The sequence below is a fragment of the Petromyzon marinus genome, chromosome 25 (assembly GCF_048934315.1).
Source record: "Petromyzon marinus isolate PM22_M1 ecotype Great Lakes invasive population chromosome 25, UKy_Petmar_22M1.pri1.0, whole genome shotgun sequence".
NCBI lineage: Eukaryota > Metazoa > Chordata > Hyperoartia > Petromyzontiformes > Petromyzontidae > Petromyzon > Petromyzon marinus.
This window is the reverse complement of record NC_133691.1, coordinates 11765925-11789244: the sequence shown is the minus strand read 5'-3', so window position 1 is coordinate 11789244 and position 23320 is coordinate 11765925. Positions and strand designations below refer to the sequence as shown.

Below are 23320 nucleotides of genomic sequence, written 5' to 3'. Positions count from 1 at the left end.
CAGAGAGTCAAAGACTCACACAGAGTGATCCATAGACTCACACAGAGAATCATACTCACAGAGAGCGATCCACAGACTCACACAGAGAGTCATAGACTCACACAGAGGGTCATAGACTCACACAGAGTGATCCATAGACTCACACAGAGAGTCATAGACTCACGCAGAGTGATCCATAGACTCACACAGAGAGTCATAGACTCACACAGAGTGATCCATAGACTCACACAGAGAATCATACTCACAGAGAGCGATCCACAGACTCACCCAGAGAGTCATAGACTCACACAGAGAGTCATAGACTCACGCAGAGTGATCCATAGACTCACACAGAGTGATCCATAGATTCACACAGAGAGTCATAGACTCACACAGAGTGATCCATAGACACACACAGAGAGTCATAGACTCACACAGAGTGATCCATAGACACACACAGAGAGTCATAGACTCATGCAGAGCGATCCAGAGACTCACACAGAGAGTCCTCGACTCACACAGAGTGATCCACCGACTCACACAGAGCGCCATAGACTGAGCGAGTGACCGTGCGAGTGAGTGACTGTGCGAGGGAGCGAGTGAGCGAGCGGCTGCCGACTGAATCGCGTTGGCCGTACCGACGCCTGCCCTGTGATTTCCTCTTCAGCCGCCACCTTGGCCACCTTGGCGATGATGGGCGCGATGTTGGTTGGGCCGTACAGCTGCAGCTTGGGCAAGCAGTTCTGGTAGGCCTCCACCACACCCTGGATGCCTGGTGGGCCCAAAGGTGCACACTCCTCACCTGCACACTCACCTGCACAGCCCCCCCACACTCACCTGCACACCCCCACACTCACCTGCACACTTGCACACTCACCTGCACACTCCCACACTCACCTGCACACCCCACACTCACCTGCACTCTCACCTGCACGCTCCCACACTCACCTGCACCCTCACCTGCACACTCCCACACTCACCTGCACACTCTCACACTCACCTGCACATTCACCACACTCACCTGCACACTCATCACACTCACCTGCACACGCACCTGCACACTCACCTGCACACTCACCTGCACACGCACCTGCACACTCACCTGCACACTCACCTGCACATCCCCACACTGACCTGCACACCTGCACACTCACCTGCACACCCCCACACTCACCTGCACACTCGCACACTCACCTGCACACCCCCACACTCACCTGCACACGCACCTGCACACTCCCACACTCACCTGCACACTCACCACACTCACCTGCACACTCGCAAACTCACCTGCACACTCATCACACTCACCTGCACACTCGCACACTCACCTGCACACCCCCACACTCACCTGCACACGCACCTGCACACTCCCACACTCACCTGCACACTCCCACACTCACCTGCACACTCACCACACTCACCTGCACACTCTCACACTCACCTGCACACTCACCACACTCACCTGCACACTCGCACACTCACCTGCACACTCACCTGCACACTCACCTGCACACTCACCTGCACACTCACCTGCACTTCCCCACACTCACCTGCACACCCCCACACTCACCTGCACACTCCCACACTCACCTGCACACTCCCACACTCACCTGCACACTCCCACACTCACCTGCACACTCACCTGCACACTCACCTGCACACTCCGGGTTGTCTGGGTCCATGTTGAGTGGGAAGTCATGTGAAACCTGCTCCACACACAGACCATATGATACATTACCTTCACACAGACAAGTGCTGTTAGCGAGCGCCAGGTACTCATTTAAGGCTGAGTCGACCTAGGGGGCAGGCGCAGGACCGGTTCAGATATTCGTCACCAATGTCGGCTGTCAGCACGAATCGAACTCGAATTGTCGGGTTCGTGGCGCAGTGCACTAACCACTGCGCCACCGCTCTCCATACATAGACAAAGATCCCCCCCATGTAGCCTTCAGCGCGAAGACACACAATAACAGCAACAGCCGTTCACCACTAAGTGCTTGAGCCATGCTAGGTGCACTTTGAGGTTTAAACGCGAAGGCCCGCTGGCAGGGGTCACAGGGCAGACGCAGATGGTGCCATGGGTTGTCTGACTGAGGTGGCTGCCAGATGCACACCAGCCGTGCTCCTAGACTGTGACAACTTTCTGTGTTTTATCCGCCCGGCGCTTTGCTCGTTGTTGTGAGCGTCGCTCCTCTGCCTATGATAGCTGCATGCAGGCTGCAGGAGGGGGGGGCACGGCAAGGTCACGGAAACATGGGGGGGGGGGGGGTGGGGGCAGTGAGGTCTTGGTCTGGGCTGGGAGGGGGTAGGGATATTAGGGGTGGGGTGGCGTTGCTCACGGTGAAGTCTGGGGGGATCCTTGCACCAAAACCAAACGCCGGGAACATCTTGTCACTGTGGGGGGAGTGGGGTGGGGGGCGGGACGGGAGGAAGGGGGGGGGAACACACGCGTGTGAGTTTGGGGGGAGGGTACAGCGAAGCCGTTGGGGGGGAGGGGGAGGGTGCGTTACAAGGCATCGCTGGGGTCCGGCCGCTCGTCGGCTGCCCCCCGAGTGGCCACTCAGATTCACAGCCGAGTACCGAGCTCCGTTCGCATCGGGTCAGCCTGACGAGAGATGCGGTGACCGCCCCCCCCCCACCTCCATGCCCCCCCCCCCCCGCTCTCCGCCACCCCCCCCTCCCCACCGGTTTCGGACAGAGCCAACGCATCAACGCGTTGGAGCCCAGGCGGACAGCGTTGGACCCTGGTGTGACGTTGATCACACGAACGAGATTCGGCCAGAACATTCCATACGCTACCGTTCACCGTCTAGGGAGATGATTGCTGGCGGTCGACCGCTTGCGTTGGCGATCGAAACGTCGTCGTTTTTTGTTACTTTTGTTATTTTCTTTGAACCTATCTACGTGACTGCACCGAAAGACCCAAAGAATATGAATTCCTGCAGTCACGAAAGCTTTAAGTCATGATGGATATTGTGGTGGTGATGATGATGATTATATTTCGATTTAAAGCTTTCGTGACTGCAATGATTCATCTTCTTTGGTTCTTTTGGTAAAGTCCCTTCACCTGATGAGGGCCGCTTGTGTTGTGGCCGAAACGTCGTGAGAATATTATTGTGTTATTTTATTTTATCAATTTATTATTTTATTCTCATTCTACGTGACTTTACCGAAAGAACCAAAGAAGATGATGATTATGATCATGGTGATGAAGGATTAAAGTAATCCAGGTTTGTCCAGATGCAGACACTCGCAAAATATTTGCAAGCACCTGGCACACCACATCCATCCATCGCACCGCTCGCAATGGCTGTGGCTGCTTCTGGTCACACCGAAGAAGATTTCAGTGGGAAGTTCATCCCGAGCCGCACGATGATAACCGATCGTCCCCGGGTTCATCCCGATCGTTGAAGTGCATCGGCAGAGCGGTGCGTCCTCTTCCACGTGTTAGAGAACTGCCCACGGAAGCGGAATTCACAGAGCTACTTCTGAGATCGAGAAGGGACTCTGATCTACACAGAATGACCCACGGAAGCAGATAGCACAGGGCTACCTCTGAGATCTTTTCTTCTGCAAATGACTCTGATCTACACAGAATGACCCACGGAAGCAGATAGCACAGAGCTACCTCTGAGATCTTATCTTCTGCAAATGACACTGATCCACACAGAATGACCCACGGAAGCAGATAGCACTGAGCTACCTCTAATATCTTTTCTTCTGCAAATGACACTGATCTACACAGAATGACCCACGGAAGCAGATAGCACAGAGCTACCTCTGAGACCTTTTCTTCTTCAGCGGGAGGGGAAGGGGGGCAGCAATTCCCCACCCGCACTGCCCTGCGAGGGTAACGCTCGTCGAGCGACACCTCGAACCTCGAACCTCATTCTCAGCGCTTCAATTCTCAGAGCAGCTCGAGTGCAGGAACGCAGCGTCCCGTGAAGCGTTCTGATTGCCAGCGCGGCTCGATCACAGAGGCGGAACCCCGGTGGTGCCGTCTCCGCACTCGGTGACCCCAGCGCCACGCGACCACCTCCCGGGTGGGATGATCGTAACCCCCACCCCCTCCCCCCACTATCGTCCCCACCACCCCCCCCCCCCCCCCACTTTGCTCCATCACGCAGGTGCGCTCACCTATCGTAATCCTGGCAAATCTCTCCCACGGCCACCAGAGCCTTGAGGTACTCGTTGGGCTGGTAGGGGTGGATGTAGTGCAGCGAACAGCTGTTCTGCGGGTCCCCGTTCGAGGCCGTGAAGTCGATCGCCACCTGAGGTGCACACAGATTGGTTTGCCTTTAGGTTTGGGGGGAGTGGTGGTCGGGGGCAAGTGGGGGGGGGGGGAGGGGGCGAGTGGGTCAGGGGAGTTCCGGACTCACACAGAGTGATCCATAGACTCACACGAAGAGTCATGGACTCACACAGAGCGATCCATAAACTCGCACAGAGACCCGTAGACTCACACAGAGAGTCATAGACTCACACAGAGTGATCCATAGACTCACACAGAGTGATCCATAGACTCACACATAGAGTCATAGACTCACACAGAGCGATCCATAGACTCGCACAGAGACCCGTAAACTCACACAGAGAGTCATAGACTCACACAGAGCGATCCTTAGACTCGCACAGAGACCCGTAGATTCACACGTAGAGTCATAGACTCACACAGAGCGATCCATAGACTCGCACAGAGACCCGTAGATTCACACGTAGAGTCATAGACTCACACAGAGCGATCCATAGACTCGCACAGAGACCCGTAGATTCACACGTAGAGTCATAGACTCACACAGAGCGATCCATAGACTCGCACAGAGCACAGAAGACTCACACAGAGAGTAATAGACTCACACAGAACGATCCATAGACTCGCACAGAGACCCGTAGACTCACACAGAGAGTCATAGACTCACACAGAGAGTCATAGACTCACACAGAACGATCCATAGACTCGCACAGAGACCCGTAGACTCACACAGAGAGTCATAGACTTACACAGAGAGTCATAGACTCACACAAAGTGATCCATAGATTCGCACAGAGACCCGTAGACTCACACAGAGCTATAGACTCACACAGAGAGCGACAGACTTACACAGAGACCCATAAACTCACAGAGAGTCATAGACTCACACAGAGAGCCATGGGATAACTCCAGAGCGATCCATAAAATCACACAGAGAGTCAGACTCACACAGGGACCCATAGACTCACAAAGAGACCCGTAGACTCACACAGAGAGCCATAGACTCACACATAGAGCAATAGACTTGCGTAGAGAGCCATAGACTCACACAGAGAACAATAGACTTCCACAGAAACCCGTAGACTCACAGAGAGTCAAAGACTCACACAGAAACCCATAGACTCACACAGAGAGCCATAGACTCACTCACAAAGAGAGCAATAGACTTACACAGAGAGTCATAGACTGACACGGAGACCCACAGACTCACACAGAGTGTATGGGTCTCTGGGGAGGGCGGGGGTGAGTCTAGAACTCACTATGCAAGACAAGTATTGTTCTTGTGTACTAAGTGTTATTTTTTTAATGGCTTATGCCTAAAAAGTATAGAAAATGGCTATTATTATTATTATTCCCCACACACTTTGCTTTTGTGACCAGGACTTTATGTGAACGAAAGACACAAATGCACACCACGTGTTCTCATTGACAATAGGTAAATTTCAAAATATCACTGTCCTGGTCACAAAAGCAAACTTTGTGGGGAACAATAGCCATTTTATATACCTTTGAGGCATAAGCAATTAGTAAACAACACTTACTACTTACTACACAGGCATAACATTTTGTTACACACTGTAATCAATCGGGACATATATATAAGACAAAGATCCCCCGTACAGCCTTAACAGACTGTAGGGGCATGTGGTGCTAGCGAGCACCTATAAAGGCTGGCACAGCACACGAGGGGGTGGGTGGCCAACACCACGCCCGGCCGCCTTTGTCTCCCTAGTGGCAATGTTTACACACCGCACTAGGTACTCATTTGAGGCTGAGCCGACCTAGGAGAGGACCAGGACCGGTTCAGATAATCGTCACTGGTGTTGGCCGTGAGCGGGAATCGAACCCGGGTCGCCAGGTTTGTAGCGCAGCGCGCTAACCGCTACACTACCGCTCCCCACTCACACTGTTATTATTATGAGACAAGAATGCGCGTGACGTCACTCCACATGCCCCCCCCCCGCTCATTAATATTCATGAGCGGGTGGATTTTTACACCCACGCAGAAGAAGGTCGAGCGGAAATAAATAAATTAAAAAAAAATCGCGAATTCGCTTTAAGTTTGACGTTTCTTTATTGAAAGTGAATCTAATAAATAAGTCTACGCAGCAACAAAGTGGATTTGGTGTCTTTATTTATTCAGCGCTTGAGACAAAAGGCAAGCGCCCAAGCACTGTGAACGCGTGACGTTCATTCTAAATGTGGAGGGGGAAACCGGAGGACCGGGAGACAAATCCACGCGACCACGGTGAGAGAGAGAGAGAGTGAGACACCGCAAACTCCACATATACAGCAGCAGCGGCAGCAGGCGTCAGGGTCGGGATCGAACCCACGACCTCCTGTATGCCAGGCGAGCGAGTTAACATCTCCTAGCCACCGTGGTGTTTATACCTCGCCCACGGCAGCCCTGCCACCGCCTTACCGTGAACTGAATCTGGCAGCCCCCCATGATGTACTCCAGGAAGGAGTAGATCTTAATGATCTGTGGGTGGGGGGGAGGAGGAGGAGCTCAATGATTATAACCATGACGCTGGTCGTGATGATCATGATGATGATGATATTCATGATGATGTAGATGATAATGTTATGATGATGTCGATTATGTTCATGTTGACGATGTTGATGGTGTTAATGATGACGTTCTTGATGATGCTAATGATGATTATGCTGATGGTGATGTTTATGATGATGATGATTGTGATAATCATCTTGATGAGGATAATGTTGATGATGCTGATGTTGATGTCGATGATAATATTGGTGATGATCTTGATTGTGTTGGTAATGATCTTGATGAGGATAATGTTGATGATGCTGATGATCATGACAGTGATGTTGATGATGTCGATGATGTTGGTGATGTTGGCGACGTCTCACCTTGCAGTGCGACAGGATGAGCACGCCAGAGTTCTTGTAGCGTCGCTTCTTCGCTTTGTACTTGGGGTTGATGCAGTCCCACTGCACCTGGGGTGAGGAGGTGAGGCTCGGGGTGAGGAGGTGAGGCTCTGGGTGAGGAGGTGAGGCTCGGGGTGAGGATCGGGGTGAGGAGGTGAGGCTTGGGGTGAGGAGGTGAGGCTCTGGGTGTAGGAGGTGAGGATCGGGGTGAGGAGGTGAGGATCGGGGTAAGGAGGTGAGGCTTGGGGTGAGGAGGTGAGGCTCTGGGTGAGGAGGTGAGGCTCTGGGTGAGGTGGTGAGGCACGGGGTGAGGAGGTGAGGCTCGGGGTGAGGAGGTGAGGCTCTGGGTGAGGAGGTGAGGCTCGGGGTGAGGATCGAGGTGAGGAGGTGAGGCTCGGGGTGAGGAGGTGAGGCTCGGGGTGAGGAGGTGAGGCTCGGGGTGAGGAGGTGAGGATTTGGGTGAGGTGGTGAGGCACGGGGTGAGGGGGTGAGGCACGGGGTGAGGAGGTGAGGCTTGAGTGAGGAGGTGAGGCTTGGGGTGAGGAGGTGAGGCTCGGGGTGAGGAGGTGAGGCTCGGGGTGAGGAGGTGAGGCTCAGGGTGAGGAGGTGAGGCTCGGGGTGAGGAGGTGAGGCATGGGGTGAGGAGGTGAGGCTCTGGATGAGGTGGTGAGGCACGGGGTGAGGAGGTGAGGCTCGGGGTGAGGAGGTGAGGCTCGGGGTGAGGAGGTGAGGATTTGGGTGAGGTGGTGAGACACGGGGTGAGGGGGTGAGGCACGGGGTGAGGAGGTGAGGCTTGAGTGAGGAGGTGAGGCTTGGGGTGAGGAGGTGAGGCTCGGGGTGAGGAGGTGAGGCTCGGGGTGAGGAGGTGAGGCTCGGGGTGAGGAGGTGAGGCTCGGGGTGAGGAGGTGAGGCTCGGGGTGAGGAGGTGAGGCATGGGGTGAGGAGGTGAGGCTCTGGATGAGGTGGTGAGGCACGGGGTGAGGAGGTGAGGCTCGGGGTGAGGAGGTGAGTCTTGGGGTGAGGAGGTGAGGCTCTGGGTGAGGAGGTGAGGCTCGGGGTGAGGAGGTGAGGCACGGGGTGAGGAGGTGAGGCTCGGGGTGAGGAGGTGAGTCTTGGGGTGAGGAGGTAAGGCTCGGGGTGAGGAGGTGAGGCACGGGATGAGGTGGTGAGGTTAGAGGTGAGGCTCGGGGTGAGGAGGTGAGGATCGGGGTGAGGCGGTGAGGCTCGGGGTGAGGAGGTGGTGCTGGTGGTGAGGAGCGAGGTGAGGGTGAGGACGCGCTCACCTGCCGCCCGTCCTGCGCGCCCAGCATCTCGTGAAAGGTGGTGCACAGCTCACCGATGAAGTCGTGTTTCCCGTTCGAGTCCCAGTCCCACACCATGCACTGCAGCGACACGGGCAGCAGCGCTCACCAACACTCACCAGTACTCACCAACACTCACCAACACTCACCAGCACTCACCAACACTCACCAACACTCACCAACACTCACCAACACTCACCAACACTCACCAACACTCACCAGCGCTCACCAACACTCACCAGCGCTCACCAGCACTCACCAACACTCACCAACACTCACCAACACTCACCAGTACTCACCAACACTCACCAGCACTCACCAGCACTCACCAACACTCACCAGCACTCACCAACACCCACCAACACTCACCAACACTCACCAGCACTCACCAGCACTCACCAACACTCACCAACACTCACCAACACTCACCAACACACTGGTGCGATGTTAATTGGTATGCAGGAGGTCGTAGGTTCGATCCCGACCCTGACGCCTGCTGCTGTATATTTGGAGTTTGTGTCTCTCTCTCTCTCCCCGTGGTCCTCCGGTTTTCCCCTCCACATTCAGAATCAACATCACCACGCGTTTGGAGTATTTGGCTGCTATACATGTCCACGTGATGATGATGATGATCATAAAGCCCACTTCGTTGAGCTGTCATTTGTGGCCAGGTCGCTTCTGAAAAAAAGATCTGCATAGCTGAGTGGACCTCACTTGGTAAAATAAAATAAAAATATAAATGTCTTAGTTTAGTTTAATTCAGACTTTAAACGACTGTTTTGGACTTTAACAGAGATTTACAATTGCACAGAAGGGGGTGGGTACCAAGTACTTATTTCAGGCTGAGTCGACCGAGCTGAGAACCAGGACCGGTTCAGTTACTTGTTACTGTTGTGGGTTGCAGTGAGCGGGAATCGAACTCGGGTCACTGGGTTCGCAGTGCACCTCGCTACCTGCTACACTACCGCACCCTCACACAAACACTCCCTTGCTCTCTACAGACTCACATTCCCTCCACTCACACTCCCTCCACTCACACTCCCTCCACTCACACTCCCTCCACTCACACTCCCTCCACTCACACTCTCTCCACTCACACTCCCTCCACTCACACTCCCTCCACTCACACTCCCTCCTCTCACACTCCCTCCACTCACACTCCCTCCACTTACACTCCCTCCACTCACACTCCCTCCTCTCACACTCCCTCCACTCACACTCCCTCCACTCACACTCCCTCCACTCACACTCCCTCCACTCACACTCCCTCGACTCACACTCTCTAGACTCACACTCCCTCCACTCACTCTCCCTCCACTCACACTCCCTCCACTCACTCTCCCTCCACTCACACTCCCTCCACTCACACTCCCTCCACTCACACTCCCTGTAGCACCGAGCCATTAGTAGTGATTGTCTAAGGTGGTATTGTTGTTGATGTTGATCATATTGTTGTTCGCCTTGTTAACATTGTTGTTGCTCGTGTTGTTGTTTTTCATGTTGTTGTTGTTGTTGTTGCCCATGTTGTTGTTGTTGCTCATGTTGTTGTTGTTGTCGAGTGGCCTCACCTTGAGTTGCCTCTCATAGTCGCAGCAGCACAGCGCCTGGATGGACACCTTGAAGGGATCCCACACGGGATTGAGATTGTCCATAATCACCTGCACGGTGAGACACACGTTGGGGGGGGGGGGGGTAGGTGAGGAAGGATGGGGGGAGGGGGGTAGGTGAGGAAGGAGTGGGGGAGTTAAGGGAGGGGGTGAGAACAGGCGAGCAAGTGGAGAGGGACACGTGACATAGTGGGGGGAGGGGGTTATGGATGAGGAGGAGCAGGATGAGGAGGAGCAGGATGAGGAGGTGGAGGAGGAGCAGGAGGTGCAGGAGGAGGAGGTGCAGGAGAAGGTAAAGGAGGAGGAGGTGCAGGATGAGGAGGTGGGGGAAGAGCAGGAGGAGGAGCAGCAGGAGGAGGTGCATGAGGAGGAGGTGCAGGAAGAGCAGGAGGATGAGGTAAAGGAGGAGGAGGTAAAGGAGGAGCAGGATGAGGAGGTAAAGGAGGAGGTGGAGGAGCAGGAGGTGGAGGAGCAGGAGGAGCAGGAGGTGGAGCAGGAGGAGCAGGATGAGGAGGTAAAGGAGGAGGAGATAAAGGAGGAGCAGGAGGAGGAGCAGGATGAGGAGGTAAAGGAGGAGCAGGAGGAGGAGCAGGATGAGGAGGTAAAGGAGGAGCAGGAGGTGCAGGATGAGGAGGTAAAGGAGGAGGTGGAGGAGCAGCAGGAGGAGGTGCAGGAGGAGCAGGAGGAGGATGAGGAGGTAAAGGAGGAGGAGCAGAAGGAGGAGGTGCAGCAGGGTTCGTGCTCACCTCGGTCCGGTGCACGAGCTGCTGGGAGCCGTCGTCGTTGAGGCGGTAAATCTCCAGGAAGGGGTCCGACTTGCTGAAGAAGTCCTGCGGGGGGGTGAGTGCGACAAGTAAGCAGCAGCAGCAGCAACAACAACAACAACAGCAGCAGCAACAACAACAACAGCAGCAGCAGCAGCAACAACAACAACAACAGCAGCAGCAACAACAACAACAGCAGCAGCAGCAGCAACAACAACAACAACAGCAGCAGCAGCAACAACAACAACAGCAGCAGCAGCAGCAACAACAACAACAGCAGCAGCAACAACAACAACAGCAGCAGCAGCAACAACAACAACAACAGCAGCAGCAGCAACAACAACAACAGCAGCAGCAGCAACAACAACAACAGCAGCAGCAGCAGCAACAACAACAACAACAGCAGCAGCAACAACAACAACAGCAGCAGCAACAACAACAGCAGCAGCAACAACAACAATAGTAGCAACAGCAGCAGCAGCAACAACAACAACAGCAATAGCAGCAACAACAACAAATGTCCTTCCTGCCACATCACCACAACCAAAGTCCCTCCATCATCATATAGAAACCATCATCATCATACAACTCCCTCTCTCTCTTCAGTACCATCACCACGCTCCGTCTCTCCCTGCCACCCTCCCTCCATCACCATCAGACTTCCATCACTATCACACTCACATCACCATCACTGCCATCACCACGCTCCCTCTCTCCCTCCCTCCCTCCCTTCACCATCACCATCACACCCCCATTGCCATCACACTGCCATCACCACTCTCCCTCTCTCCCTGCCTCCCTCCCTTCACCATCACCATCACACCCCCATCACCATCACACTGCCATCACCATCACCACTCTCCCTCTCTCCCTGCCTCCCTCCCTCCCTTCACCATCACCATCACACCCCCATCACCATCACACTGCCATCACCATCACCACTCTCCCTCTCTCCCTGCCTCTCTCCCTTCACCATCGCCATCACACCCCCATCACCATCACACTGCCATCACCATCACCACTCTCCCTCTCTCCCTGCCTCTCTCCCTTCACCATCGCCATCACACCCCCATCACCATCACACTGCCATCACCATCACCACTCTCCCTCTCTCCCTGCCTCTCTCCCTTCACCATCGCCATCACACCCCCATCACCATCACACTGCCATCACCATCACCACTCTTCCTCTCTCCCTGCCTCTCTCCCTTCACCATCACCATCACACCCCCATCACCATCACACTGCCATCACCATCACCACTCTCCCTCTCTCCCTGCCTCCCTCCCTCCCTTCACCATCACCATCACACCCCCATTACCATCACACTGCCATCACCATCACCCCTCTCCCTCTCTCCCTGCCTCTCTTCCTTCACCATCGCCATCACACCCCCATCACCATCACACTGCCATCACCATCACCACTCTTCCTCTCTCCCTGCCTCTCTCCCTTCACCATCACCATCACACCCCCATCACCATCACACTGCCATCACCATCACCACTCTCCCTCTCTCCCTGCCTCCCTCCCTCCCTTCACCATCACCATCACACCCCCATTACCATCACACTGCCATCACCATCACCCCTCTCCCTCTCTCCCTGCCTCTCTCCCTTCACCATCGCCATCACACCCCCATCACCATCACACTGCCATCACCATCACCACTCTTCCTCTCTCCCTGCCTCTCTCCCTTCACCATCACCATCACACCCCCATCACCATCACACTGCCATCACCATCACCACTCTCCCTCTCTCCCTGCCTCCCTCCCTCCCTTCACCATCACCATCACACCCCCATTACCATCACACTGCCATCACCATCACACTGCCATCACCATCACCCCTCTCCCTCTCTCCCTGCCTCCCTCCCTTCACCATCCCCGCCCGTGCCCCGCCCCATCACCCCGCCCCCATCCCCGCCCCATCACCCCGCCCCCATCCCCGCCCCATCACCCCGCCCCCATCCCCGCCCCATCACCCCGCCCCCATCACCTTGTCATCGAGCTTCCTCGCGTGAAACGACAGCTCCACGAAGTCGTTGTTCCCCGTCAACTCGTCCGCGATCACCTGCGACACGGAGGAGCCACGGGGGAGCGGTGGTGCACCGCTTAGCGCGCCGCGCTATGTGTGCGTGTGTGTGTGCGTGTGTGTGTGTGCGTGTGTGTGTGTGCGTGTGCGTGTTTGTGTGCGTGTGTGTGCGTGCGTGTGTGTGCGTGCGTGTGTGCGTGTGGGTTTGTGTGTGCGTGTGTGTGTTGGACTTCTTTCGCACCGTACGCAGCCAACCGCGCTAATCGGAGGTGCGTGGGGAAGGACAACGAACTGAACACGAAAAGCCGCTTCAAAGAAGTGACTTTTCAATCTGGGTTCATTAAAAGGGCCACCGCTCCAGTGGCTTGCTAATATCGGAAGGAAGGACGGAAGGAGCGTTCCAGACGGCCGCAGCAGCGCCTCTGAAGGCGCGCAATGCCCGTGACCCAAGGTCGAATCCCGGCGACGATTATATCCGAACCGATCCTGGGCCTCCTCCCCCTGGATCGACTCAGCCTTTAAGCGAGTGCCCGGCCCGATTTGTAAGTGGAAGAAAAAAATAAATCAACACTGGGAAGACAAAGACGGCCGTGGGTGGTATTGGCCACACGACGCCCTGCCGCGCCGGCCTTCGTGGAGGTGCTGCTCGCTAACACGCAGCTGCCAACCCTTAGGGGTTCACCGTGTTCTTGTACAGGGAAATTGAGTTTACAAAACACGTGTTTGTGTCTATTTGTTTGTGTTTCTCCCTTGTGATGGGACTTTGTAGGACGAACGTTGAGATTTATAAGGGGCACGGGGTGACCAGTAAGGTCTCAGTTGATCTGTAATTAGTAGGCACTGATAAGGGGTTGACAGATTTGCTAACAGCACTTGTCCCAAACGTGTGTTAAAGGCTATACGGGTGACCTTTGTCGTTGTGTCTATGTGTGTGTGGGAAGCGGTAGTGTAGCGGAGACCCGAGTTCGATTTACACTCATGGCCAACACCGGTGACGATTATCTAAACCAGGTCCTGGGCCTCCCCTAGGTCGACTCAGCCTCAAATGAGTACCTGGTCCGATGTGTAAAAACATATCCACTGGAGAGACAAAGGCGGCCGGGTGTGGTTCTGAACACCCACGCCCCTGCGCGCCTTGCCGGCCTTCATAGAGGTGCTCACTAACAGCGCTTGCCCCAACAGTCTGTTAAGGCTATACGGGGGATTTTTGTCTATATTGTTGTTAGTGTGTGCGCGAGCGTGTGTGTGCGTGTGCGCGTGTGTGTGTGTGCGTGTGTGTGGTTTCGTGGCAAAACAACCCCCTACCTCCTCGCGGTGCCAGATGGGCAACTCTGTCGTGGACAGTGCTGTGGGGAGAGGGCCAATTCCGATTGGCTCCTCCCCTCATGGCATCTGTGACTACCACAGTGGCTAAACGGGGGTTCTGGACGGGTGCGAGGGACTGGAAACCCCTCCACCTTCAAAAATGTACCACTAAACCATGACTGAAATTTGTAACTAATAAGCTTGTGCCGGAGGCCCCGGTGGGACAGGCGTCTATGACGTCTCCTGGCCAAACCCCAATTGGCGGAGCCAAGAGATTGAATCTCTACCCTCGGGGCTCCTCCAGAAACAACGAAAAGCCACTTCGTGTGGCCACGTGGAATGTTCGATCACTGCGGAGGAGAGGCTGCCACTCCTCTGTCGGGAGCTGGACCGGTACCGCCTGGATCTCTGTGGCATTCAGGAGGTACGGTGGACCAGTTCTAGCTCCTGCCACCATGAGGGGTGGACAGTCCTCTACTCGGGGCAGCAGACTGCCAAACAACAGGGTGTGGCTCTTCTTTTGAACAAAATAATGAAGGGGGCGTGGGAGCGTGGAGGTGAGGTGTGAGAAACTGTAAGCCCCAGGCTACTTTGGGCTCGCCTTCCCATCAACCGGAGGCGAGGAGTGGAGTTCGTGGTTACTTATGCCCCCACCGAAGACGAACATCCGTGGAGGGATGCAGGCAAAACCGATGAGTCAGATGCCTTCTATGACCTCCTGTCACAGATGCTGGCTAAAGTGGCCCCTCGGGATAGAGTCATCTTGTTGGGTGACTTCAATGCCCGAGTTGGTCATGATGCTGGCACCTGGTCTGGAGTGATTGGAGGGCATGGGCCAGATCAGCTCAATAACAACGGTAGGAGGCTTCTAGATTTTTGTGCAGCCCATGGGCTTGCAAATTACCAACACGCTGTTCCGGCATCGGCGCATCCACACAACATCATGGATGCATGCCGGGTCCAAGCAAGAACATCTGCTGGACTACATAGTGACGGACCAGCGGATGTGAGCCCAAGTCCTTGACACCAGGACCTACCATGGAGCTGATCTGCCCTCTGACCATCGACTAGTCATCTGTAAGATGCGCCTGCCATTCTTCCACTCCGGTGGTGGGTGTACACCCAGGACCCCATTCAAACCTAAAGTGGCCTGCTCTCAGTTATCTTATGAAAGTTGCAAGTGAGAATTTCATCATCGCTTGCAGCTGGGGTTTGCATCGTCCCCGACTCCTCCTGATGTCGAGGGTAAATGGGCGAGGTTTAGGACTTGACCATGCAGTTGCAATGGCTGCTTTGAGTACGCGGTCCAGACCTCCCCAGAGACCCTGGCTGACAGAGGAGGTGTTCAGGATTGTTGAGAAAAAGCGACAGGCCCACTGTCATCGGCTACAGAATCCCACGTCAGAGAATGAGGAGGCTTACCGCAGCCTTCGCTCGGAGGTTCGGAGAGCCGTGAGGCGCTGCAAGGATGGGTGGTGGTCGCGGGTTGCTGAGGAGATGGAGTCTGCCTCAGTGGCCCGCGATCACAAATTTCTATTTAACTCCATAAAAAAAGTAACCTGCAGCGCCACACCTATTACCATCATTAGGGGAAAAAACGGTGATCCAATCTCCGACCCCCAGGAACAGGTTTGCAGATTTGCTGAGCATTTCTGTGAGGTCCTAGGGATGACCCTGCTGAGGCTGTGGTGCCTCAAATATTGGAGGAAGTCACCCCCTGTGAGTGGCTGGCTGAGGTGCCATCTGTTGAGGAAGCACTGAAGGTGATCCGGAGTCTGAGACCACGAAAGGCACCGGGCAGAGATGATCTCCCAATCGAAATGCTGAGGAGGATGGCGTTTGTGCACAGACTGCCCTATATGACATCATAACAACAGTCTGGACCACTGGATGGGTTCGGCAGGATTGGAAGGATGCCCTGGTGGTCCCCCTCTTTAAGAAGGGGGACCGCACAGATTGTAACAACTACAGGGGCATCTCACTCCTCAGTGTGCCGGGAAAGGTCCTGGCAAGGATTGTTCAACATCGCCTTTCCAGGCATGCTGAGGAGAGGCTTGCGGAGCCCCAATGCGGTTTCAGGAAAGGGAGGTCCTGCACAGATGCCATATTTTCTGTCCGTCTGCTACAGCAGAGGTGTTGGAAATTCCAACAAGACCTACATCTCTGCTTTATTGACCTGGTCCAGGCCTATGATACCATCAGTAGGCCTGGGCTCTGGGTTGTTCTTCGTGCTTTTGGAGTCCCTGACGCTCTGCTCACGATCATTAAGGACCTTCATTATGGTGAGCGGGCCCGGGTAAAACTACGTGGCCAGGAGTCAGAGCCATTCCCTGTACACCTTGGGGTGCGACAGGGATATCCTCTGGCTCCCACATTATTTAACATCTATTTTGACCATGAAGTTCGTGAAGCCTTCAATAGCTGTACCGGGGGAATCTCCATTTGGTACAGATATAATGGGAGGCTGATCGATGCCCGGGAGAGGTCAAGGGATGGCTCCCTATTGCTCAACCACGTTATGTATGCCGATGATTTGGTAATAGCTGCTCATTCAGAGGAGGAGTTGGAGACGCTGCTGCTGAGACTGGAGCGTGCCACTAAGCGATGGGGCCTTACCATCAGCCTCACCAAAACTAAGCACCTGCCTGGGTATTTTGTACCATCGGACACTCCACCCCCACAACTCCCAATCGGTGATGGGCAGTGTGCTTATGACCACCTCCAGTTTAACAGCAGAGGTCTCACTCCGAATCAGTCGAGCGGCAATATCTTTTCATCAGTTGCGTAACGCTGTGTGGAAGCTACCTGGTCTGTGGCTCCGCACTAAGCTTCAGGTCTTCTCAGCCACGGTCATTCCCTCCCTTCTCTACGCTTGCGAAACGTGGACCCCCCTAATGGAACATCTTCGCCAGTTAGAAACATTTAGGCTAACCTGCCTACGATCCACCCTGGGTTTAACCAGGCTGGATTGTGTGAGGAGCTCACAAATCCTTGAAAGATCTGGGCAAGGTCCCATCGGTGAGCTCCTCCGGCAGGCAAGGCTGCGTTGGCTGGGTCATGTAGCCCGCATGCCCAGCCACCGCATGCCGAAACAACTTTTTTTCGGCCGGATCGAGGGGGCTAAACGGGCGCGGCACGGGCTAGGGAAGAGATATAGTGATGTGGTACAGGATGACGTGGAGCTGAGTGGACTTGCCGATGACTGGTACCAGCGGTGTCAAGATCGGCCTCTGTGGAGGAGGCTCGTGAAGGATGCTACTAGGCAGTTGGAGGTAGTCGCCCTCCAACAACAACGGAGGGCGGAGAAGTGACGCTCAGCAGGTTGGCACAGTAGGGGGCACAGGCGGTGCATCAGCCAGTCATCTCAGTCATCTTAGTCAGTCGACCCGTGGCATTTGGGTCTGCCCCGTGACCTCCTGCCAGCGGGCGTTCGACACTTTACGCGGCCTCAAGGTGCACATGGCCTGGCACAAGCGTCGTGGTGACGTCACCGCCACTTAGTGGCGAATGGCGGTTGTTGTTGTTCTGCGCGCGCGTGTGCGCGTGTGTGTGTGTGCGTGTGTGTGTGCGCGTGTGTGTGCACGTGTGTGTGCGTGTGTTGTGGGGAGCGATAGTGTAGCGGTTAGCGCGCTGCGCTATGAACCTGGCGACCCGGGTTCGATTCCCGCTCACGGCCAACACCAGTGACGATTATCTGAACCGGTCCCGGGCCTCCCCTAGGTCGACTCAGCCTCAAATGAGTACCTGGTGCGGTGTGTAAACATTGCCTCTAGGGAGACAAAGGCGGTCGGGCGTGGTGCTGGCCACCCACCCCCTCGTGTACCGTTCCGGCCTTCATAGGTGCTCGCTAACAGCACTTGCCCCTAGCAGTCTGATAAGGCTATATGGGGGATCTTGGTGCGTGCGTGCGTGTGTGCGTGTTTGCGTGTTTGCGTGTGTGCGTGTTTGCGTGTGTGCGTGTGTGCGTGTGTGCGTGTGTCCGTGTGTCCGTGTGCCCGTACCGTGATCGCGGATTTTCCCGCGGGCTTGCCGTGCTTCTGCGTCAGTCCCTTCGTGATCCTTCTCTGCGACACGATCTGAGCGTTCAGACAGGGTGAGATGAAAGTGATTAACTAGAACGGCTCGTTGTTAATGTCGCAATCAACACATTCGACAACAACAACAACAGACCGACGTTTAGAGGCAATGGCCCTTGGAGAAGGGGCACTGCCCGAAACGTCGCCACATGTGTTGAATTTGCTGTTGTTTGTGTCAACGCAGCGGCAGAAGCATCATCGCCCCTCTTGTCTTTGTACCGCCATGGACAGCGTGGTCGTCCTTCAGCAGCCCGGCGACCATCCGGCGCTACATATCGTTGGATGTTTTCAGCCAATGAACGAGTCTTTTATATATGAACTGCGAATGTACGATATTACCATATCTGCCTCTCGACGTAAATTTACATCTATTTATATATATTTTACACATTCCATCAGCCGGCCAAAACGGCCTTCTGGGAGCGCATTATTCCAACAAGAACGATTCGAGACGAGCACAGCTCTGGACTGCAGCTCCTCCGGCTCGCACCTTCGATTAGCACGGTTGGCTACGTACGGTGCAGTCCCTTACCCTCTTCCTGCTCCACCTCCTCCTCCTGCTCCACCACCTACTCCTCTTGCTCCACCTCCTCCTCCACCAACTACTCCTCTTGCTCCACCTCCTCCTCCACCACCTACTCCTCTTGCTCCACCTCCTCCTCCTGCTCCATCACCTATTCCTCCTGCTGCTCCTCCTCCTCCACCTACTCCTGCTCTACCACCTCCTCCTTCACCTCCTCCTGCTCCTCCTCCTGCTCCTCCACCTCCTCCACCACCTACTCCTCCTGCTGCTCCTCCTCCTCCACCACCTACTCCTCCTGCTGCTCCTCCTCCTCCACCACCTACTCCTCCTGCTCCACCTCCTCCTCCACCACCTACTCCCCTGTCCCAGAATCATCGCCCCTCTTGTCTGTGTACCTCCACCACCATAACCCCTTCCTCCTCCTGCTGCACCACATCTTTCCACGTCAATTTCTTCTTCCTACTCCTCCGCGCTCCTCTCCTCTCCCCCATGGGTATCCGCGCTCTCGCCTCATTGCTAAATCAGCCCCGAGGACGAGTCGTGCTCTGAGGATAATCACCAGCACGTGGTTAGCGAGAAAGGGAGGGGGGGGAATGGGGGAGTTTGACCCCTGTCCCAACATGCACTGCACGGTTGGCTGCCCCCTCTACTCCTGTTCCCAGCGTGCATTGCTCCGACAAAGCCCCGGGGCAGCACTGTCGACACGTGTCCTAGCAGCTGCGTGCCGTGGGTAGCACGTGGGCCGCCCCCTCCCCCTCTCCCCCCTGCTCCCCCTCTCCCCCCACCGCCCCCCACCACCACTCTGTTCAAAGTTCTATCCTCCTGGTAGCTCGGCGCATGGGCCCCTACGACCTGCGTGCCCCGGTGCAGCTGCACCGCCTGCGCTCTCGACAGCGACGCCGCTGGGAACCCAGCGTGAACTTCGTGACCCCGTCACCTCCTCGACCCCTTCACCTCATCACCCCTCACCTCCTCGACCCCTTCACCTCATCACCCCTCACCTCCTCGACCCCTTCACCTCATCACCCCGTCACCTCCTCGACCCCTTCACCTCGTCACCCGCTCATCGGGTTGCCAACTGTCCTGGTTTGCCCGGTAGAGTCCCGGGGACTGCTGTCCGTGGCTCGGGTGGCAGCAGGGGCCGATGCTGACCCCGAGGTCTCGTGCCGGTCCTGTCGCTGGGCTGACATTACCGCAGGAGGAGGCCTGCACGGTGTTGACATCACACCTGGCAATGGCCGAGAAACATGAGTGGTCCACCTACCCACATACCCACCTTGACACCCACCCACCTACCTGCCTACCAACCTACCCTCCTACCCGCCTACCTGCCTACCTACCCCCACGTCACCCTCCCCCCATCCAATCCCCGCTCCCCACCTGCCCCAGGGTGCACTCCGTGGCGCCCAGGAAGTCCTCCTCGCGGGAGCCGAGCCTCGAGCCGCCGTTCACGTCGTAGACCTCGAAGCGCAGCTTCTGCACCTCCTCGAAGTAGTAGTCAACTGTGAAGACCTTGGAGAAGACGGGACTCAAGGTGCTCTTCATCACCTCCGTGCGCTCCACCTGCGCCAGGGGGGGGGGGGGCCGATGGGGGGGTTTAAATCTCTCTCTCTCTCTAGCCTATGGCAAGCCTGTGCAAATCACACGTCCAAGTTGAAGTCGGCGCGACTAATACTACGCGGTCCGCCAGAGAGCGCGCGCAGGGTGCAGTGGTTCGCGGCGTGGCCCATCGCCTGGCTCGGGTGGCCGCAGTCCCACCGTGGCTTGTCAGTAATTCTACACTCGTGCAGGAGGTGTGCCCAAGCGACTTTGTTGCCGTTCTGAAACGCCTGGTGGAGCAGCGTCGTTTCCATGGCAGACCAACGCCGCGTAGATAGCGATGGTGGGGTCGTCGACGAGGCTTTGATTTTGGAATGTGTCAATGTGGGCGGGCTGGTGGTGGTGGTGGTGAGGGTGGGCAGTGCGAATTAAACTCAACTATTATGTCACCAGGTGCGAGGCCCTCGCTGAGCTACGCAGCTCTTTTCCAGACGCGAACTTGGCCATCACGAACGATAGCAGCTCGACGCAACGGCGGCTTAACAACAGCATCGTCATCACCATTGGAACCTCCTTTGCCAGTAGCAAAATATCATAGTTGTTTTTTTTTTACCCTTTTATCTGGCAACAAAACTGACACTTTTTTTTACAAGGAGTCATGTTTGCATTGACCACAATACCTGCGGTCGGAATGCAAACAAAAAATTATAACTCTGATAATGAATGCACTGTCCTTGAAATTGATTGGTCCACACCCGAGACAGCTTTCCCTAGAGCCTAGTCTCACAGATGACGCCAAAAGGCGCAGTAAAATACCCCGAAGGCGAGACGTTCATTCTCAATGTGGAGGAGAGAAAAAGCCGCAGGACGCGCAAGAAAAATCCACGCGACCACGGACGGAGAGCATGCAAATAGCGGGGAGTGGTGGCACAACGGTTAGCGCGCCGCGGAGTTCGATTCCCGTTCGCGGCCAACATCGGTGACAAATATCTGAGGCCGGTACTTGTCCTGCTCTAGGTCGACTCAGCCTTAAAATGAGTACCCGGTGCGAAACATCAGCACGGTGGTGGGGAGACAAAGGCGGACGGGCGGGCGCGGTGTTTGTCACGTCGCCCTCTCCCGTGCCGTGACGGCGCCTTCAGAAGTGCTGCTCGCTAACCGAACTTGCCCCGACAGACTGAGAGGCGACGCGGGGGGATCTTTGTCTTCGTCTTTTAGGGGATAGGGTCATGCGGTGGTAACCCTCCCCCATCCCCCAGTTAGCGATAGAGCTGTGGTCAGGCCCGGGGTCAGGGCCGGGGTCAGGGCCCAGGGTCAGGGCTGGGTTCAGGCCCAGAGTCAGGGCTGGGGTCAGGCCCGGGGTCAGGGCCCAGGGTCAGGGCTGGGTTCAGGCCCGGGGTCAGGGCTGGGGTCAGGCCCGGGGTCAGGGCCCGGGGTCAGGGCTGGGCGCACCTCCATCCATTGGGCGCACGACTGCATGAGCAGCGCCACGCAGGGGTTGGTGCGGGAGAGGGCGTCGCGGTCGTGCAGGCCACGCAGAGACACGCGCAGCTCCACCTTGGCGAGGCACGGGGAGGCCGAGACGATGTCCAGCGTGGCCGGGGCACCGGGGCACGGCGCCTCGCCCTGCAGCATCCTGCTTATGATGATGATGCTGCTGCTGGAATTGATTAGCTGTGCCTGCCTGCCTGCCTCCTGCTGATGATGATACTGTTGTTGCTGCTGTTGATTATGATACTGCTGGCGCTGATGATGATATTGGTTATGCTGGCAATTATGCCAATGATGATGCTATTTCAGGCGTTGGTTACGTGCGCCTACCGGCTGTAGCTGCTGATGATAGTGTTGTTGCTGCTGCTGATTATAATGATGTTAATACTGATGATGATGCTAATTATGCTATTGCTCGGGTTGCTTGTATGCGCCTGCTGCTGCTATTGACGATGTTGTTTCCGAATCTGCTGCTGCTGATGTAGCAGCTGTTGATCACGCGCTTGCTATTGCTGCTGCTGCTGCTCTTCCTCCAGCCACTGCTCCTGTGGCTGATGTGGCTTCTCACGATGGTCACGCTGCTGCTGCTACACCTGTTGGTCTTGCTGTTCCTCCTCCTCCTGCTGCTGCTGTTGCTAATGCTGCTGCTCCTGCTGCTGTTGTTGTTCCACGCCAGCTGTAGATGCTGCAGCTGCTGATGTAGCTTCTGCTGAGGAAGCTGCTGCTGATGTAGCTTTTGCTGATGAAGCTGCAGCTGATGTAGCTGCTGATGAAGCTGCTGATGAAGCTGCTGCTGCTGCTGATGATGTAGCTGCTGATGAAGCTGCTGATGAAGCTGCTGCTGCTGCTGATGATGTAGCTGCTGATGAAGCTGCTGCTGCTGCTGATGATGATGTAGCTGCTGATGAAGCTGCTGCTGATGTAGCTGCTGCTGCGCAGCCGTCCGTCCGCCGCGAGACCCTGGGAGCGGTGATGGGCGAAGAAGGGGAAAGGTGGTGGTGGTGAGGGGTGGGTGGTGAGGGGTGGGGTGGTGAGGGTGGGGTGGTGAGGGTGGGGTGGTGAGGGTGGGGTGGTGAGGGGTGGGTGGTGAGGGGTGGGTGGTGAGGGGTGGGGTGGTGAGGGGTGGGTGGTGAGGGGTGGGTGGTGAGGGGTGGGGTGGTGAGGGGGTAGGGTGGTGAGGGGTGGTGAGGATGGTGAGAAATGGTGAGCGGTCAGCAACAAACAGCATTAATTACACTGGTCTACAAGTTTTTAGACGTCGTCTGCTTAAGATATGAAACGTGCTGTTTATTATGTATTTTTACGTGCTGAATTTAAATGACAATTAAAACAACTGATTGGCTACTGTTCCCAAAAAATTTAAGTTTTTACATTTTACGTCTATGAATATTGTGTAGATAGTACTCGTAAATTGTAAACCTCGGTCTTTTCATGTGTTTATGGTTGTTTTACTTGATAACATGTCATCTGTTTTGTTCATGTAACACTTTACAAAACAGCTAAATGGTTGTATACATAGAATGTATTATGAAACAAAAGGCAAAAAACGATTA

At 55.5% G+C, this 23320-nt stretch overlaps 1 protein-coding gene across 2 annotated transcripts in view; it reads right to left on the bottom strand.

Annotated features, from left to right (window-relative positions):
• LOC116945736 (copine-4-like) overlaps nt 1–23320 on the bottom strand; it is a 58701-nt gene that overhangs the window by 6051 nt on the left and 29330 nt on the right. The window contains exons 2-14 of one of the 2 annotated variants that reach the window (XM_032960244.2): nt 21729–22727; nt 20118–20300; nt 18140–18214; nt 12798–12872; nt 10781–10864; nt 9996–10085; nt 8410–8508; nt 7109–7195; nt 6654–6713; nt 4117–4250; nt 2319–2373; nt 1622–1685; nt 618–751 (exon numbers count right to left, since the gene is read on the bottom strand). In XM_032960244.2, the coding sequence (XP_032816135.1) occupies nt 618–751; nt 1622–1685; nt 2319–2373; nt 4117–4250; nt 6654–6713; nt 7109–7195; nt 8410–8508; nt 9996–10085; nt 10781–10864; nt 12798–12872; nt 18140–18214; nt 20118–20300; nt 21729–21911 (1323 nt within the window). In that variant the 5' untranslated portion in view covers nt 21912–22727. The remainder of the gene's footprint in view (nt 1–617; nt 752–1621; nt 1686–2318; nt 2374–4116; nt 4251–6653; nt 6714–7108; nt 7196–8409; nt 8509–9995; nt 10086–10780; nt 10865–12797; nt 12873–18139; nt 18215–20117; nt 20301–21728; nt 22728–23320) is intronic. The other variant, XM_032960245.2, reaches the window with a different exon arrangement.